At 39.5% G+C, this 19,968-nt stretch overlaps 1 protein-coding gene and 1 long non-coding RNA gene across 4 annotated transcripts in view; one reads left to right on the top strand and one right to left on the bottom strand.

Moving 5' to 3' along the window:
* The window catches only part of LOC140600949 (uncharacterized), a 27,418-nt gene extending 8,869 nt beyond the window's left edge, over positions 1-18,549 (top strand). For both annotated transcript variants that reach the window (XR_012004045.1, XR_012004044.1), the window contains 3 exons: positions 11,890-11,989; positions 16,730-16,800; positions 17,368-18,549. This is a non-coding gene — a long non-coding RNA (uncharacterized lncRNA). The remainder of the gene's footprint in view (positions 1-11,889; positions 11,990-16,729; positions 16,801-17,367) is intronic.
* On the bottom strand, positions 10,394-19,968 carry CTSK (cathepsin K). 2 transcript variants are annotated; one of them, XM_072769280.1, is made up of 8 exons: positions 19,834-19,968; positions 18,257-18,380; positions 17,670-17,792; positions 17,429-17,584; positions 16,035-16,253; positions 13,281-13,461; positions 12,929-13,034; positions 10,394-11,070 (listed from the first exon to the last, which is right to left on the bottom strand). In XM_072769280.1, the coding sequence occupies exons 2-8, from the start codon at positions 18,377-18,379 to the stop codon at positions 10,971-10,973; spliced, it is 1,008 nt and encodes a 335-aa protein (XP_072625381.1). In that variant the 5' UTR covers position 18,380; positions 19,834-19,968; the 3' UTR covers positions 10,394-10,970. The 2 variants fall into 2 exon arrangements, with proteins under 2 accessions (XP_072625381.1, XP_072625382.1); XM_072769281.1 differs by having other exon boundaries at positions 13,281-13,446.

Below are 19,968 nucleotides of genomic sequence, written 5' to 3'. Positions count from 1 at the left end.
TTGACCTTATGGTCCATATGGCCTCCAAGGAGTAAGAGCTCCTGGACCACCTGCCCCAGTGAGAGCGAGAGAGAGAGGCCCTCAGCAGCCAAGGGAGGTCTTGACCCAATTCATCCCTCAATACACTGAGAATCTCCTGACCTCTACACAATTTCCATCCCAGACCCCCTGAGGAGCCCTACATTGTCATGTGCCATGGTCAGTAAAGTATGCTGTACCTAACCACTAAAAAAAAAAAAAAAAAGAAGAAGAAGAAAGAAAGAAAGAAAGAAAGAAAGAAAGAAAGAAAGAAAGAAAGAAAGGAAGAAAAGAAACAGAATTAGTGAATCATTGGGAAAAAAATAAAAATGTACTAAATTAAAAATATACACGAATTCTAACGCTTTCTGTACAGATTATCTGCTTGGTGCATTTTTCACTGGAAATATTTGATCCCAGTGGACATCTTCCATTATCCTGTGTGCTTCTTTGCTTCTTTCTGTCACCTGGTAATGTTTGCTCTAAGGAGGAAGGTCAATTTTACCAAGAGATAAAAAAAAATAATAATCTCTATGCCCAACGTAGGGCTCAAACCCACAACCCCTACATCAAGGGTCACTTGCTCCCTGATTAAGCCAGCCAGGTGCCCCGATTTTACCAAGAGATCAAAACAAGACAAAACTAAGGAGGGCTTGGGGTACAAAGAGAAGATCCTTCCTCCGAATGTATAATGGCTGTGACAGACACACTTAGTGTGTTAACAATCAATTGCAAAGTAAGTCACAATAAATTTGCTAGTAGTAAAAAAGTACCACAATTTGCAAGTGATATATTCAAGAATTAGAGCAGATTCAGGTTATCTCTGTAATAACATCACTTTGATATATGTGCATTTCAAAATGCCTTCTGGGAGAGGAAAGAGGAGAGTTTATAGATAGCTACCAGAGACTGATATTATTTTGTCATGAAAATGTCGTAAATGTGAACAGCATCTGTCTTCTCTGTAATGGTGAAGAAAAGTAGAAAATGCCTGAGCCAAAGGATGTCTGACAGTGTAAATTATTTATTTTTGTCAATTAGCTCCCATTTCCCCTTCTCATGGCTATAGAAGGGGATTTCAAGATGGGGACCATCCCCCAAAACACACACATTCCTGGACTTTAGAAGTAGTTTCACCCCTAGTTCCAGGGATAGGCATATGTCAATATTAGCCTTTGAAGCATGGCTTTGCATCTCTTTGGCAACAGTGACTGAAAAAAATTTTTTTTTGGCTGTGGTAACTAGTAGAAGGAATTGAACCTTTTATGGAAACTATACCGCCAAAGAAACCCCAAGCCTAACAGTCTGTTGCTTTTCAAGGCTCCCTGCTTGTACTACAGCTAAAGTTAAGTAGTCTCCAGAAAGGGCATTTTCCCTGTGCCCCCCTCTGTCATAGCTATGGAGAATGAGGACAGGCAAGATCATCTAGCAGGAAGAACAAGATGTTATGGTGGACAATAAGAAAGATCTTATATAAAATAGACCTGGAAGTTCCTGGTTGGCTGGCCAAGAAACTCACTCCACCACCAGGGAGAATCTTCCATATTCCTGCATAGCAAGATATATAATATACGCTGTAGAACAATGATAGCTGTGTGCTATTTTCCATCCATTCTTGCCTTTCTAGAGTTAGACTTTTCATTGTAGTTACCCTGTTTCTTCTTCTTCATCATTTTTTAGATATATTAGATAAGTTGTAGGTTGCCAGGCCTCAAGGGGCCATTTCCGAATTCATGAAGAAAACTGGGATCCCTGGGTGGCGCAGCGGTTTGGCGCCTGCCTTTGGCCCAGGGCACGATCCTGGAGACCCGGGATCGAATCCCACGTCGGGCTCTCGGTGCATGGAGCCTGCTTCTCCCTCTGCCTGTGTCTCTGCCTCTCTCTCTCTCCTCTCTGTGTATTCTCATGAATAAATAAATAAAATCTTAAAAAAAAAAAAAAAAAAAGAAAACTATATACAACAGCCAAAAATCCTGGTCTTATAGCTGAGCACAATAACCAGATAAAGCCCTGGATTTTTTTCACTGGGGAGGGAGCATTGGTAAGTAATCTTTTATATAGGCATGAACATTTAAAAGAAAATATTTTATTTATTTAAGTAACCTATACTCCCAATGTGGGAATCAAACCTATGACCCTGAGATCAAGAGTTGCATGCTTTTCTGACTGAGCCAGCTAGGCATTCCTATATATGAACATTTTTTTTAGCAACAACCATTTGCCCCTTATTTCTTTTCAGCAGAATTCTAATTTTGTTTAAGGAAATGCTCTTTATAGAGCCATGGCTGAAATGAAGTCAGAGAGGTAGCCTAGGATCACATCATACTTGTAGCCATTTAAGAATTTTGTATTATATTCCAAATTCACTAAAATATAAGCTCTGTGAGGTCATGGATTTTTGTCACTGTTGAATTCCCAGAACAGTGCCTAGCTTGTTAAATGAAAGTGTAATGGGAAGGCTTTGCAAGGGGAATGATGTGATCTGTTGTACAGAGAATAGACTATAGTGTGGGCTATAGTAGACCAATGCTGAATGGGAGTGTGGAGTTAATGGGGCTACCGCAGAAGCACAGGGAAGAAATGATGGGGACTTAAACTGGGAGGTCATGGTAGAGGTAAAGAAATGGCCATATTCACATATTTTGAAGACGGAGTTTCAGAATTTGCTAATATAGACCATAGGAGAAGTAGGAAGACAGGACTAACAACAAAACAGTGATTGAGCAATGTTCAAAATTACATGGCTGGATAATAAAGCTTTCAATAGTTACTAGAACATCTTTTTAAAAAAATTGTGATAAAATACACATAAAATCTACCTTTTTATTATTATTATTATTCATGAGAGACACAGAGAGAGAGAGAGAGGCAGAGACACAGGCAGTGAGAGCAGGCTCCATGCAGGGAGCCCGACATGGGACTCGATCCTGGGTCTCCAGGATCACACCCTGGGCTGAAGGCAGGCGCTAAACCACTGAGCCACCCAGGGATCCCTAAAATCTACCATTTTAATGATTTTTAAATATACAATTTAGTAGCATTAAGTACATTCACAGTGTTGTGTTACCATCATCACCGTCCATTTCTAGAACTAGAAAAGATAATTTTTTAGAGTTCTAGATTTACAGCAAAATTAAGCTGAAAATCAGTAATTCCAAAATATTCTTCTTAAAAAAGATTTTATTCATTTATTTGATAGAGAGACAGAGAGCACAAGCAGGAGGAGGGGCAGCAGAAGAGGGACAAGCAGACTCCCTGCTGAGTGAGGAGCTGACATGGGGCTTGATCCCAAGACCCCAAGATCATGACTTGAGACGATGTCAGACGCTTAACTGACTGAGCCACCCAGGGCCCCCAATAAATTCTTTGTCCCATAAATCCATGACCTCCCCTCCTTAGAACCCTTTCATCATTCCAAACAGAAATGTTGCATCCATTAAACAATAGCTACCTATTCTATCTCTTTCCTGGCCTCTCCAAATAGCTATAGCTTCTACTTTCTGTCTCTAAATTTGACTATTTTAAATGTTTCACATAAGTGGAATCATTAGTACTTTCTTTTTTACTTATCATATTTTCAGTATTCTTCCATGCCATAGTCTGTATCATTGTATCATGTACTACATACATGTTGTAGTGTGTAATATTTAATTCCTTTTTAAGGCTGATTAATATCCCATTGTACATATATACCTCATTTTCTTTTTTTTTTTAAGATTTTATTTATTTATTTATTCATGAGAGAGAGAGAGAGAGAGAGAGAGGAAACAGGCAGAGGGAGAAGCAGGCTCTGTGCAGGGAGCCTGACGTGGGACTCGATCCCAGGTCTCCAGGATCACACCCCGGGCTGAAGGCGGCGCTAAACCGCCGGGCCACTGGGGCTGCCCTATACCTCATTTTCTTTATCCATTCCTCTGTTGGAGACTTGAGTTGTTTCTGCTTTTTGGCTATTGTGAATAATGCTGTGAGGAACACTTGTGTACAAATATCTGTTTGAGTCCCTGATTTCATTTCTTTTGGTTATATATCTGGAATAGAATTGCTAGATCATATGGTAAATCTATGTTTAACTGAAGAATCATCAAACTGTTTACACAGCAGTTGCACCATTTTACATTTCCATCAGCAATGTTTCAAAGTTTCAATTCCTCCACATGCTTACCACACATTATTTTCTGTACTGTAATAGCCATCATGCATGTGAAGTGGCATCTCATGGTTTTGATTTGCACTTCCCTAATGACTAGTGATAGCATATTTTCATGTGTTTATTGATCATCTCTATATCTTCTTTGGAGAAATGTCTATTTAAGTCCTTTGCCCACTTATACATTGGGCTGTTTTGTTGTTGTTGAGCTGTAGTTGTTCTTTATATATTCTGGATATTCATATTTTATTAGATATTGATTTGCAGATATTTTCTCCCTTTCTGTGAGTTATCTTTCATCCTCTTTTTTTTTAAGATTTTATTTATTTATTCATGAGTGGCACAGAGACAGAGAGAGAGAGAGAGAGAGAGAGAGGCAGAGACACAGGCAGAGGGAGAAGCAAGCTCCATGCAGGGAGCCCGACGTGGGACTCGATCCCGGGTCTCCAGGATCAGGCCCTGGGCTGAAGGCAGGTGCCAAACCGCTGACCCACCCGGGCTGCCCATCTTTCATCCTCTTGAGAGTTTGATGTACTTCTTAATGTTGATGCAATCCATTTTTTTCTTTTGTTGCTTGTATTTGTGGTGTCATGTCTAAAAAGCCAAGACTTGTCCCTATATTTATTCCTAAGAGTTTAACAGTTTTAGCTCTTACATTTAGACTTTTAAACCACTTTGAATTAATTCTGTGTGTGGTGTGAGGTAGCATTCCAACTTTATTTGTTTCATGTGGTTATTCACTTGTCCCTGCACCATTTGTTGAAAAATCTATTCTTTCATCATCGAATTATCTTGGCACCCTATGGAAACTCAACTGAACATAAATTAGTTTATTTCTATATTATTAATTCTATTCCACTGATCTGTAACAGCCTCATGGCAGTAATACACTGTCTTGATTACTGTTGGTTTGTAGTAAGTTTTGAAATTGGGAAGCGTGAATCCTCCAACTTTTTTCTTTTTCAAAATTGTTTTAATTATTCTTTGTCCCTTGGATATCCATATGATGATTTTAGGGTCAGCTTGCTAATTTCCGAAAAGAAGCCAGCTGGAATTTTGATAGGGAATGTTTTGAATCTATAGATCAATTTAGGGAATACTGCTGTCTTAATGGTATTATCTTCCAATCCATGAACATGGGATGTCTTTCCATTTATTTAGGTCTTCTGAAATCTTTTCACCAGTGTTTTGTAGTTTTCAGAATATAGGTTTTGCACTTAGATTTGTTCCTAAGTATTTTATTCCTTTTGATGCCATTGTAAATGACATACTTTCTTGATTTCAATTTGTTTGTTCATTGCTACTGCATAGAAATAAAATTAAGTTCTGTATATTGATCTTGTACCTTGAAATTTTACTGAGCTCATTTATTAGTTTTAATAGTTTTTTTAGTTAATTCCTTAGACTTTTCTACTTTTACTAATTGTCAAGCCTTTAGGCTTAGGTTTCATGCAAAGTGAAGAACTAGGTTCTTGAAGTCCTTGGACAAACTTAGCTTACAAGTATTATGAAGCCTATCAATGACTCATAAAGGCTTTTCAAGAGCAGAAAAGCATGAACATTCAGCCAAAAGGATATGTACTGTAAAAGAATACAACTGCCAGGATCTCTGGAATATCTGTGCACTAAACATTTAATGGGTTGTAACTTGTAAGTTTTCATTTCCTTGTCACAACATCTATGAAGGATAGTAAGAAACAGGGTATACTGCAGTGGTTAAGAGTACTAGGACCCTAGATTCAGAAAGAGCAAGCAATCACCCAAATCTAGAGTATGAGACATTCTACTGGGGAAAAGGTCTGGCTTCTCCATGAAATCAATTATAAGAAAAAAAAAAAAAAGTGTGTTTGGGGGAGTGCTGGTAGGGATGCGACTGTTAAAGAATACAGTACACTTGGGATCCCTGGGTGGCACAGCAGTTTGGTGCCTGCCTTTGGCCCAGGGCGTGATCCTGGAGACCCAGGATCGAGTCCCACATCGGGCTCCCGGTGCATGGAGCCTGCTTCTCCCTCTGCCTGTGTCTCTGCCTCTCTCTCTCTCTCTCTCTCTCTGTGACTATCATAAATTAAAAAAAAAAAAAAAAGAAGAATACAGTACACTTAATAACAATCAAGTGCAATGTGTAAAACTGTCTAGATACTGATTTGAATAAACTAACAGTAAAAAGACACCCTTTAAACAACTGGAAAAATTTAAAGATGGACTGAAGAACAGATGACAGTAAGAAATAATTGTTAATTTTGTTGGACATGCTAATGACATGATGATTATATTTTTAAAAATCCTCAGAGATATATAATGACTATGAGTAAAATACCTGGAGTTTGCTTTTAAAAAATGGAAGAGTAAAAATAAATAAATAAATAAATAAATAAATAAATAAATAAATAAATAAATAAATAAAGAGTGACGGATGACAGAAGATTGGAAAATATTGATAATTGTTCAGGATGGATAATTGGTACTTGAGGCTTCGCTCTGCTACTCTTTCTTTTTGTAGATGTTTAAAATGTTCCATAACAAAGTTTTTTTTTTTTTCCAAAAAAGATTTTAGTGACAGAGAGAGAGAGAGAGTGAGCATGAGAAGGGGGAGAGGCAGAGGGAGAAGCAGACACCTGGTGGAGCAGGGAGTCCAATGGGGGGCTTGATCCCAGGACTCTGGTATTCATGACCTGAGCCAAAGACAGACACTTAACCGACTGAGCCACCCAGGCACCCCTCCATAATATAGAGTTAAAAATAATAATAAAATGTATAAGAGAAGACAGAAAAACAAAAGATCTGGGTTTGAGTCCTGGCTAGCCATTTACTAGCTAGCTTTCTTGCACAAGCTATTTGACATCTGTAAAATGCTAATAAAAAGGGTACTATGTGTGGGACGCCTGGGTGGCTCAGCAGTTTGGCGCCTGCTTTCAGCCCAGGGTGTGAGACTGGGGTTCCAGGATTGAGTCCTGCATCGGGCTTCCTGCATGGAGCCTGCTTCACCCTCTGCCTGTGGCTCTGCCTCTCTCTGTGTGTCTCTCATGAACAAATAAATAAAATCTTAAAAAACGGGGGGGAGGGGCACTATGTGTAAAGCATTTAACATGCATGAGCTGCCTAGTAAAGTTTAATAAATGTTAGTTAATATTGTTATTGTGAAATAAAAAATATGACAGATTTGTCTTTTTTTTTAAAGATTTTATTTATTCATGAGAGACACAAAGAGAGGCAGAGACATAAGCAGAGGGAAAAGCAGGATCCATGCAGGGAGCCTGATATGGGACTCAAATCCAGGACCCCAGGATCATGACCTGAGCCAAAAGCAGATGCTCAACTACTGAGCCACCCAGTGCCCCACGACAGATTTAATTGTATGATCACTTTCAAACTTTTTTGTGTTAAAATATCAATCATTAATTGCAGTCTTTTTTTAAACTGAGAATACTGGGAATATAAATTTTGATTTATTGTGGTTTAGTTAATCTTGGAATTTCACACATCTATAAAAATAATAACACTTCTAGGTCAGGATCTATCAACTCTAGCATCATTTTAGAAGTTTTTTCTAACGCAAACATACAAGTAAGAAATTAGAGGTAAAAATCAGAAAGAGATAAAATTTACCTTTGAGGATGATATACTTGTAGACTCAAAAAAATCCAACAAGAGAATCAACTGAAAAACGTGTAAACAAAAAGAATTTAGGGTTCCTGAGTACAAAAACTAACATAACAGAAATCAAGAGTTTTCAGGTATATATCTAATTAGAAATTATGTTGGAAAAGACTCCATTTAAACTGCAAAAATTTTTTTTAAAAACCTGCAAAAATAATAATAGTAAAAGGTAAACACCTCAGGTTGCAAAAAAGATTAGCAAGAAATCAGCAATATCTTTAAGGGCACAAAAGAGTACTTGAAAAAATATAAAGGTATCTCTTATTCTTAGATAGGAAGATTCACCAGTATAAAGAGTTCGGTTTTCCCTAATTCAGATATAAATTTAATGTGATCTAAATAAAAATACTAGCAGGATTTTTGACAAATTGACAAGCTGATTCTAAAGAGCACATGGAAAAAGTAAAAAGCAAGAATATTCAGGAATAATTCTAGAAAAGGCAGGTGATAAGGGGAAGACGAACTCATCAGATGTGAAAATATAGTATAAATGTATGATACTGGTCAAGTGTAGATATACATATTAATGTACCAGACTAGAAAATCTAGATATTAATTCAAATACATACAGGAACAGAGTAAATTTGTTGTCCATATATCTATACAAAAGGAAATTTTAAAGGATGTTCTTTAGGCAGAAGGAAAAAAATACCAGATCAAATTAATAGAACTGTGTAGGGTAGCCCCGGTGGCGCAGCGGTTTAGCGCCGCCTGTAACCCAGGGCGTGATCCTGGAGACCCTGGATCGAGTCCCATCCCTCTGCCTGTGTCTCTGCCTCTCTCTCTCTCTGCATCTCTATGAATAAATAAATAAATAATCTATATTAAAAAAAAAATAGAACTGTGTAGATTTGCCCAGTGGGGAATCAGACAGCTCTCAGGGTCATCTTTGGCACTTTCAGAGCTCAACAAAAACTATTTGCAGATTGCTGAAATTTCTCTCATGCCTACACATTTGAATATGCTATTCTTTGAGTCTGGAACGCCTTTCCCCACCTTCCCATCTGCCAAACTCAAAAAAGTTCAGGAGTTATTCTCCTGTGCAAGTATTCTTTCTTTGGGAAGAAGCAGAGTATGTACAGTTCTCCTAAATGTTCATTTTTCTCCAGTTTCTTACATCTCCATTTTGTTCTCCATCTGTTATTTGTTCTTTACAACACTGCCTGCCAGAGGAATGTTGCTAAAATAAGATCTGACCATGTCTGTCTCCTCAAAAAATATTTGATGCCTACTAAATGCCTATGAATCAATAAAATAAATTACAAACTTGAGACATCGAAGACATTCAGGGCCTTCCAGGATTTAACTCTAATCCACTTTGCTCACCTCAGTATAGATGCCTTTGCACCCTACTCTTGGGTTACACCAGCCCTCACCATTCCCTCAGCATTCTAGGCATCTCTGTTCACCCAAATTATTCTGCCTGATATGCCCTCCCTCCCTCTACCATATCCCCACACCCATCTTTTCTGCCCATTCAGATCTTTCCAAGCTCTGTTTTCAATGAAGCCTCACCTAAAACCCCATTAAGAATTAATGATTTAGGGCAGCCCCAGTAGCGCAGTGGTTTAGCGCCGCCTGCAGCCCAGGGTGTGATCCTGGAGACCCAGGATCGAGTCCCATGTCAGGCTTCCTGCAAGGAGCCTGCTTCTCCCTCTGCCTGTCTCTGCCTCTCTCTTGCTCTCTCTGAATAAATAAATAAATAAACCTTTAAAAAAGAAAAAAGAATTAATGATTTATTCCTGAGTTTGCATAATTAGTCTTTATTTCATTATAGGTGGTATATTAGTTGTTTATATGTCTTCACTAGTCTGTAACATTCTGGAAGTCAGAGCTATATTTTATTAATCTGTTTTACCCTCCTACCCTTAAATACACTGCTTATCACAGGATATTTTTTGTGTAGAATGAAATAAAATAGTACCTGATGCCTGATAAATATTGAATAAATGTGAACTCTTTCTAGTGGTGATAATAGGTTCTCAATAAACATTTTGTGAAAAATGGCAAAACTGGTTGCGCTTATTATTAGCCAGCCACGTTCTTTTAAAGTTAATACTGCTTGGAAGCCATTATAAAGAGTTTTAGTTTCCTTTCCTGATGACAGCAAATGTTTAGGTTGTAGAACCTCAGAAAGGGCCTTAAGATAATTTTCAAGACCCAGGTTTATGTGTCACTTAATCTGGCTCCCCTACAGATAGAATTAAATATTGAAGTCTCCTTATATCCATAGAATCCCTGAAATTTAGAAAACTCTTAGTACATGGTAAGCACTTTATAAATGTTGGTTGAAGAAATGAACAAATAAATGAATTAGGATAAACTGTTTATGTGAGTCTCTCCAAGCACTTAGGAAAACATCATATATAAGAAATGTATTTTTTTTTGTTTTTTGTTTTGCTTTAAAGTTTTATTTATTTAAGCAATCTCTACACCCAACGTGAGGCTCGAACTCACAACCCTAATCAAGAGTTGCAAACTCCTCCAACTAAGCCAGGCAGGCACCCCAAATATATGTTTTTTTTTTTCATCTTTCTGTCTCTAGCACCTAGCACAGTATCTGACACAAAATGAATGTTTACTAAATAGGTATTTATTAAATTAGAGACAAGAGATACTTAGTTTACTGTAAAAATGCAAAGAAGAAAACACATTTCTTGTATCACATGAACTTGTACCAAAGATTTATGAATAGATTTATTAATTGGGGTGGAAAAAATAGAAATTTCTATTTTCAGGATATAGAAGTGAACTTGGAGAGGTCAGGTCACCTTAGTCCTGTAGGTGGTTAAAGCTAACTAGTCACTGAGAATGAGAATCTGTCTGAAGATCTCTAGCCTCTGACTCTCCGCATAGCATCAGCCTCAGGACAACAGTCTGGTCAGGCTGTGGGCATATCTCTTAGCCTAAGAATGCATCCTGTTAGGGAAATTCCTACTGTGGGCACAGTGAAAAATAAAGGCCTTGGGTGGAGAGAAGGCAAATAGTAGGGGTGTTACTTGAAGCACAAACAGGGAAACTGAGTGGACAATCTCTATATTGCTACAACTGCTTCAGAAAAGGCACACTGACTCTCTCCCAAAGTACATCAGTATGCTGCTCCATCATGGAAGGAATGGAAAAGCAGGATGAGGTTGGCTGGCTGAAGTCACATCTTGGGGAAGCTGGCCAGGTTGGCAATGCCGCAAGCGTTGTTCTTATTCCGAGCCATGAGGATATAGCCTTTGTTTCCCCAGTTTTCTCCCCAGCTGTAGGACCAATGAAGGAAAATACTTAGTACCCTAAGTTTATTTATTCATTAAAACACTTACTGACTATTGTGCTAGGTACTGATGGTATAAAAAATGAATAAAACAGTTTTTACCTTTAAAGCATTTAAAGTAAAGGAAAGGAGAGAAGGCATAATGCTAGAGGCCTCAAGGACAGGGGAGACTGCGGTGATCAAGGAATCAAAAAAGGCTTAATGCAAGAGGCAGCATTTGAAGTGAGCCCAAAGACTAGATAGACCCATGCAAATGGGATGCCAGCAGAGGAGTATGAAATACTAAAGGCAGGAAAGCATGAGACATGTGTGAAGATTAGGTGACTGAAAAATAGCGTGTTTGACAGGGTACAGTAGGACATATGCCTGGAAAGGTATATTGAGATCAGGTTGAATTATCTTTACTGCCAGCCTAAAGAGTTCAATTCTGTGGTCCATTCTAGTGGAAGAGAGACTGAAAGTTTCAGATTGGGAATGTAATATGGTCCAACTTGTGTTTAAGGAAGAATAATCTTGAAATCATGAATCTAGAGCATAAGAAAGAAGTAAGAGAGGCTGAAACTGGTGATCTTGGTCTTACTGGGTAAACCCAAAAGGAGAGATGAAGCTACGAGAATGAATGAGACTGCTGAGGAAAGAAGTGGAGAGAATGGAAGACAATGGGGTGTGGGAGAGGAGATTGGTCTATGTATCTTCCTAAATAGTTTCCATGAGTTTTCTGTCCTTTTCCCTCAAACAGCAAATTCTCCAGTTACCCAATACATTTTGCTTAACACCATTACCCCACTCCTATTCCCATCTCTAGGGGTGTCCAGTGATCCTGACCCTGCTTAAGTGTGTCCCTTATTCCTCCCAGCTCTCCTAGATCATGTTCCACCTCTGGCACCTGACCAGGGAAGGACAGAGTAAGTACTTGGGGCTGGGAGTCGACAAAGGGAGAACATAGGACAGAAACTGTGGGAGGAGTACCTTTTTAGAAAGGTGTTTGGGTTCAGCCTTAGTTGGGACTGTGATCTACACATTCTATCCTGCCAGTCCTCTAGACAGCAGCACAACTTGCTTATAGCACTGTTCTGGCCTGTGAACTCCTCAGAGTCTAAGACTCCTGTCCACTGAAGGCATCAAGGACAGAGAGTTTAGTTAGTGCTGTTGCCAGGCTGGTATTGGCCGATGAGGAAAGGAAAAGTATAATTCTCATTAAGTTTACCCTCCAAAGTCACAAAAGGGGAGCCAAAGAACACTGTAGGTTTTATTTACTCCCAGTAATAGGGAAGGAAACACTAATTGTTGTTGTTGTCTTATCTACTTCCCAAAAAGTGTTTCTCTTCACAGACATCAAAATCTTTGGCCAATTTTTATATATGTTATCCTAAGTATATCTGGACGGGCAAAAAGTTGCACAACTGGATATAAATCTTTACATTGGTTCCCTACTGCTTACAAACAGACTGATGATGGAAAGCTTCCTAAGATATTGATCACATTATAGAAAAAAGAAATAAAAAACTATGTAATTCCAAACTTCCTGCTGGTTTCTTGGTGCTATTGTATGTTCTGGTTAGTTAGGTCTTTCTTAAGGGGCTGTGAGATCACCAAAGGCAAACATTCTGTTCTTTGCTATACAACTAAGTACCTTGCATGTGGGGCAGCTGCCCAACACATACTCTGAGTACTACTGTCTGGCCATGATATGTTAGAACTAATAGCCTCTGATTGGGAAGGGAGAACTAAAAAGTTTGAGACGACTTTCTCTTGAAGAGAGAGAAAGAAATATTGGGAAGTTGGAGTTGAAGTTGAGTGCTAATAGGGGGATTGAGTGCCAAACTTAGTATCCCCATCATTACCTGTTTTTAATTATCCAGTGCTTGTTTCCTTTCTGGATGCCATATCCCACTGCCAAAACTGCATGGTTCAGATTATCGCTATTACAGTTTTCATCGTAGTACACACCTAGGAAACAAACTCTCAAGGTGAAGCTTTCTGCAGTCCACGTGCCACCCTATAGAAACCTGCCCTGTCAGGAGGATCGGTGACAGAGATGCACTGCACTGTGGCAGCTGTTGTTCCCTTTCCCTTGGGCAGACTCAGTCTGAATGTGGAAACCCAAGTACGGCAAATGCTCAGTAGCCTTCGAGAAGCTGCAAAGCTCACATCATAAGAAATAGTTGATTGTGTTCTTTAGGAACAGCTCCTTACCTTTGCTGTAAAACTGGAAAGAGGTCAGGCTTGCATCAATGGCCACAGAGATGGGTCCCACTCGGGCCACTGCCCTCTTCAGGGCTTTCTCATTCCCCTCAGGGATCTCTCTGTACCCTCTGCACTTAGCTGCCTTGCCTGTTGGGTTGTACATACAGCTTTCATCCTGGAAAAAAGGAGGCTAAAACAGGATGAGGACAAAACAGCAGGCCAGGAACTAGTGAGTGAGAAACTCCACCAATACTTTGAGAGATGTTGGTGAACAGACAGACCTAGAGTCTTTAGAGAGGGTCTGTTCTCTCCTTACCATTTTAGACAATTATATATATATATTTTAAAGATTGCATTTATTTACTCACGAGAGACACAGAGAGAGAGAGAGAGTCAGAAGAAGCAGGCTCCATGCAGGGAACCTGATGCGGAACTCGATCCCGGGTCTCCAGGATCAGGCCCTGGGCTGAAGGCGGCACTAAACCGCTGAGCCACCCAGGCTGCCCCCATTTTAGACAATTATAAAAAAAGAAAATGAAAATTGGATACCTTGCACATATGCAAAAATAAGCTCTGGGTGGTTTTAAAACATAAATGTGAAAGGAAACATTGTAAAACTTGAGACAGAGAACATTTTTTATTCCCTTGGGGTAGAGAGAGATTTCTGGAACAAGGTGTTGTTTAAAAGCACAGATTATCTTCTGGTCATGTAGTAGGTGTAGGCCGTAGAGGGCTGGGTAGGGAGGAGGCTTGAGGTCTGGCTAGAGGGAAGACCTGGGCCCTATAGCCATATGACAGGGGATATGAGTTTTGGTTTGTGCTCTTGAAAGCACATAACATGACATTAAAACATATTAATAAAGAACTTAGCAATTTAGCATGTGAATTTCCAACATTATGGAGGTCTAGTTAACAATAATAGAATTCATTGGCAAGCCACAGTTATGAAGTCTAATGGCAAACCACATCAAGGTGGTGTAGTATTCTTTTTGGCAATTCATTTTCCTACAGACTACCCCTTCAAAACCCTAAAGTTGAATCTATCAGAACATATTACCTAACTATTAACAGTAATGGCAGCATTTGACTGGATTTTTTTTAAAGGCACAAATTACAAAGGAAAACAATAATTTTACTAGTCTGAAATTATGAACTTTCCTGAGTTGAAAGATATAAAAAGAATAAAAAGACATATGTTCACCTAATACATACAGTATTAGTATCCAGATATCTTTTTAAAATTCCTAAAATAGGGGATCCCTGGGTGGCTCAGTGGTTTGGCGCCTGCCCTTGGCCCAGGGCGCAATCCTGGAGTCCTGGGATCAAGTCCCACGTTGGGCTCCCGGCGTGGAGCCTGCTTCTCCCTCCTCCTGTGTCTCTGCCTCTTTCTCTCTCTCTTTGTGTCTATCATAAATAAAAATAAATAAATAAATCTTAAAAAAAATTCCTAAAAATAGTGAGAAGGAGAAAAACAACCTAATTAAAAATGTGCAAAAGATATAAACAGTCAATTCAGTCAATTCACTGAAGAAGAAATGCAGATGGCTAGATAAACATACCGATGAAGATGGGAATTCTTAAATACTTCAGGTGGGAATATAACTATCTCCAAACACTTTGGTAAACAATTTGTCATTATTTAAAAGTTGAAGATGCATGTACCATAAGGCTCTTCTGTTCCAAGGTATTATAGTCTACTAAAGAAAATTTTGCACATTTGCATAGAAGACGTGCTGGAAATGTTTATGACAGATGAACAGATACAGTAGATAAATCTTGGCACTGCTACATGATGAGTGGTATGAATTTGAGCATGCTATTTTATCTCCTTCAGTGTCAATTTCCTCACCTATAAGATAAAGATAAGCTTACCTTATCTTCTGTTATGAAGATTAAATGAGAAAATGAACTAAATACATGGCTTAGTACATAATAGCCATCATTCTTTTTTTTTTTTTTTTAAGATTTTATCTATTTGAGAGAGAGAATGAGTGAGAGAAAGAGGATGAGCAGGGGTAGGAGCAGAGGGACAAGCAGACCTCCCACTGAGCATGGAGCCTGACACAGGGCTCAATCCCAGGACCCCAAGATCATGACGTGAGCCAAAGTCAGATGGCTAACTGACTGGGCCACCCAGGTGCCCTGTAGCCATGATTCTTATTACTCAAACTTGCTATCCCTGCTTCAAAGGTTCCTGTTGCAAAGGCCCAATGCCATATTACCAAGCCCATGTATATAAAGGATCTTCTTCTTTTAGTTAAGAAAGTTCTCCTTCCTATTACTAAAGGAGGAAGTAGATTAATCTCTAAAGTTAAAACAAGTATGAAGCAACTTATTTTTTCTCTCATTTTGTGTATGTCTGCATGTTAGCTTACACAATTTGCATAAACATTCCCCAGACTCATGCTGAAATCATGCAAAATAAAGGCACATGATTCAGTAAATTAAAGTGGCTGGTTTGGGATCTGCAATGAGAGCGGAGGAGCTGAGTGGGAGGTTGCAGAGGCCTACTAAGATGTCTGTGGGGTCACCTGTACTCTGTTTTCTCCAGGGAAAGAGACAGATAGGGTTATGGTGGCCTAAGCCCCCCAAATCTCCCGGGCTGTGGGAATCTTCTTGGCCTCCTATGGTAAATTATCCTATCAAGAAGGCAGGATAAGGGGAATAGAAAACAACATTTTTGGAATTGTTTCCAGTACAAAATATCATGTTGGGGGAAGAGGAGCCATTTCTGAGCTGTATAACTGCACAGGGCAGTCTCACCTGTCCCACATATGGGTAGGCATCTTCAGAGTCAATGCCCCGGTTCTTCTGCACATACTGGAAGGCATTGGTCATGTAGCCTCCTCCACAGCCATCATTCTCAGAGACACAGTCCACCAGGTTCTGGGGACTCAGATTTAAGAGTTTGCCAGTTTTCTTCTTGAGTTGGCCCTCCAGGGCACCCACAGAGCTAAAAGCCCAACAGGAACCACACTGACCCTAATAGGCATAACAGAACAACTGTTAATCACTGCTGTTCACACTTTTTGTTCCTTTCCTCTAAACTGCCCGATGAAACACCCTTGTCCCCTTTTCTGTGAAATCTTCCTATTTCCCTTCATTTGCTAGGTTATATTGTTCTATTGTTATTGTTTGCATGGATAACTGTGCCATTATTATTACCATTATTATTATTATTAGTTATTATTACCATTATTACCATTAGCTGCTGTGAAGCAGAGTACTCACATTGCAACCTACAAGATATGTGACCTTGGGTAAGTTATTAAACCTCTCTGTGCCTTATCTGTAAATGTGGATAATAATGTACTCAATTATGGATTATGAAGATTTAAAAAGTTAATTCATGTAAAGGATTTATAAGTTTCTGACACATAACAATTTCTCAAAAAGTGCTATTACTGTTTGTTCAGCTAGATTATACATTTTTCTTTCTTTTCTGTTCCATTTTTTAGGACTGAGGTTTCTTGAGGACACAGATTATGTCTTAGTCATCCTGAATCTCCATTGCCTAGCACTATACTTGGTAGGTTTTTATTTTTATTTATTTTTATTTTTTTTAATTTTTATTTATTTATGATAGTCAGAGAGAGAGAGAGAGAGAGAGAGGGGCAGAGACACAGGCAGAGGGAGAAGCAGGCTCCATGCACCGGGAGCCTGATGTGGGATTCGATCCCGGGTCTCCAGGATCGCGCCCTGGGCCAAAGGCAGGTGCCAAACTGCTGCGCCACCCAGGGATCCCACTTGGTAGGTTTTTAAAAAGATGTGTTTGTTGAATGAATATTAAATCAGTTATTGATCTGGTTGATATAATCAGCTTTGTTACGGTGGAGGTAAAAGTGGCATTCTCCTGCTGGTACGAATGTTAAGATTGTAAAAAAATTTTGGAAATGGTTCTCTGTGTGGTTCCAATTTTAGGATTTATTTTGCATAAATATTTGCACATGTACATGAAAACATACAAACAAGGGTGCTTACAGCAATACTTGAAAAAAGAAAAAAACAAACAATATAAATGTACAAAAATAACAGAATAAGCTATATTCTCTTAGCATTGGGAGAGAGCCTTTAATTTCTTGCCCTATCTTTCTAGTTCCCTCCTACCTTAAGAACAAAGAAGTGGAAAGAGGTCATGCCAAGAGAAAGGAAAATACCTGGTTCTTGACAGGAGTAACATATCCTTTCTTTCGATAATCAACGGAGTCTGGGGCTCTGCTTTCCCAGTCTGGGATATAGAGAGTATCATTACTGCGGGAGTGAGAGGGGGGTACTTTGAGTCCAGTCATCTTCTGAACCACCTCTTCACTGGTCTGGGACAAAAAACAAAAAGGCAAGGCATAAGCAGAGAACTAAGGCAAACAGGGCAAGTAGGCCAGGAGCTGAGGTTCAACTCACCATGTCACCCAAGTGGTTCATGGCCAGTTCATATGTATGGACACCAAGAGAGGCTTCAAGATTATGGATAGAAATATGCTTCAAGTTTTTTTCCCAAATTAAACGCCGAGAGAGTTCATCCACCTAAACAGAGAATAGTCAGTACTGGTGGACTGTGTCCTGTGTACAAAGTTACATAAGTAACACTGTGGAGATTTTTAGAAAAAAAGATGAAACAATCATGCAGGGTTTATAGTCTAGTTGGAGAACTGGCCACAGTATTATTGAGAGCATACAGAAAGAAATACACAAATACAAAAATAGAATGCCAAGCTCTGGAGAGACGTATAGAAAATTGCTCATGGATGAATAACATTAATCTGAGAAGTCTTCCCCAAAGAGAAGTATGACAGTTATAAAGAAAAGGCTTGAACTTGAGGGAGGGTGAGTCAAAGAGTAGGAATGAAACTGCATGTTGAGTTAGAGAACCGGGGCAGGTTTGCTTGGCTGGACTGATTAAGGTATCGGGATTGAAGAAGGGAGTCTGGAAGCTAAAGGCTGGAGGTCTCAAGTTCCCCGACCATGCTCCCCACCCAGTCCCCAGGCACCTTGCTATTATACTGCTTCCTGTAGGTCTTCTTCCAAAGGTCCCATTGGGTGTCCAGTATCTCCTCAGGATATAGAGCAAAGCTTGCCATGGGCAGCAGCAGTAGAACCTCAAGCCCCCACATCCTGGGGAAGGAGATAATTAGGGGAGAGTCTCCTGTTTGCCAAAGGGTTCATAGACTGGCTTGGGATGAGGAAATAGCTGAAGTCTTATTCCCAAACAGGTGGTTCTTAACTTTTGGGAGTCATAGACTCCTTTGAGAAGCTAGTAAAATTTTGTAATCCATTACAGTTCCACTCACCTGAAAAATGCATGCACACACAATAGTTCTGGGGATTTCATGAACCCAAAGCACCCCTTCCTTGGGACCACAAGGCAAATTAAAACAAGGATTTATAAGGAAGGAATACAAAGAATTGAGCATGATTTGCATATAAAACAATGATAGGAAGGATCTGGGTTTGGATTGGGTGCTGATACATCTGGTTCTACGTATTTTGACCTAGGGAGATTCAACACACACAAATACACCCCACACTTGCACAGAAAACCAGAAATGGGGTAGAAAATGGACAATCAGAATGGAATCAGCACCTGTCTCCTGTGCAGACTTGGAAGTTGGAGGGGGGTAGGAGAATACAGGAGAGATCTCCAGCTAAGTTTTGTTCCCTGACCATTTCTTTAAGGTATTATTTACCCCCTTGCCCCAAATTCTGATACTTTCCCAGATCTCGCCAGAAGAGGATGGAGAAAAGTTGACAGTATTTCTTACTTTCTAATGTTTATGGTCTCCTTAGTATTATGCATCTCTTCCTCCCTTCTCTTCCTGCTCCCTCAGGCAGGAAACTGCCCCTAATCTCAACCAGATGATGTTGGCAGCAAAGTTTTTCTTTCTTTTCCTGACAACAAAAAACCTCTGTGACTGCCTCACAGGATGAAAAGCTTCAGAACCAAAGCTTGTTAGAAGAATGCAAGACAAAAACAGCAGTCTTCTATGATCATTAAATTCACGGCTTTTCAGTTTACTCTAGCTTCACTCATTTAAGGTGGCTTGCTTAATTCCATGTTCTCCATTTTAAGAACAATTTATAGTCTGAAGCAAGTCATACAGCTTGCATCATTTTTAAATTTACAGTCCTATTTTTGTGTAATCTTTGCAGACTGGCAAAACATTCAATAAGACATTTCATATCTGGAATGTTAAGGGCTTTGAGACAGAATAGAAAAGCACCTCTGGGCACCAGTCCTTCTCCCTGCTAGTAAATTAACCCTTTTGGTACCTTTGGCCAAAACAGAAAACCCTACCGGGGGAGGCCACTCTTTAAGGGAACCAAGGGATTCCCTGTATCTCTACTATATCTCTAGCTTTCACTAACAACTATGTATACAAACATATAAATCGTAGAAGGAATCCTAAAGATTTCCAGGCAAATTTTATTTGGCCAGGAAATGACCTGTTTTTACCCACACAACCTACAAATCTTAACTAGATGCCCAAGTCACGACATCCCTTATATCCCTAAAATGGAGAAAGGAAGAAATGAGAAGCTAAAAGATCTAGCAAGTAGAAAATGTTACCTGCTGACAGGATCTGTGCTCTGGGTTCCGTTTGCTGGGGAGTGTGGATAATGTGGGCGGATGACTAGGGGTACTGGATTTATTCCATCAGGATTGCGGAAGTCAGTTTCAGCTGTGGGCTGGAAATTTTGAATA

This window comes from Canis lupus, chromosome 12 (assembly GCF_048164855.1).
Source record: "Canis lupus baileyi chromosome 12, mCanLup2.hap1, whole genome shotgun sequence".
NCBI classification, from domain to species: Eukaryota; Metazoa; Chordata; class Mammalia; order Carnivora; family Canidae; genus Canis; species Canis lupus.
This window is presented reverse-complemented; position numbering and strand designations above follow the sequence as displayed.

Excerpts from the sequence above, each read along its gene's own strand:
- CTSK (XM_072769280.1), bottom strand. The coding sequence starts at position 18,379 with ATGTGGGGGCTTGAGGTTCTACTGCTGCTGCCCATGGCAAGCTTTGCT. Across the intron at positions 13,462-16,034 it reads CCTACCCATATGTGGGACAG|CCTCCTTTTTTCCAGGATGA; the intron begins GTGAGACTGCCC and ends ATCCTGTTTTAG. Across the intron at positions 13,035-13,280 it reads TTTCCAGTTTTACAGCAAAG|GTGTGTACTACGATGAAAAC; the intron begins GTAAGGAGCTGT and ends TTTGTTTCCTAG.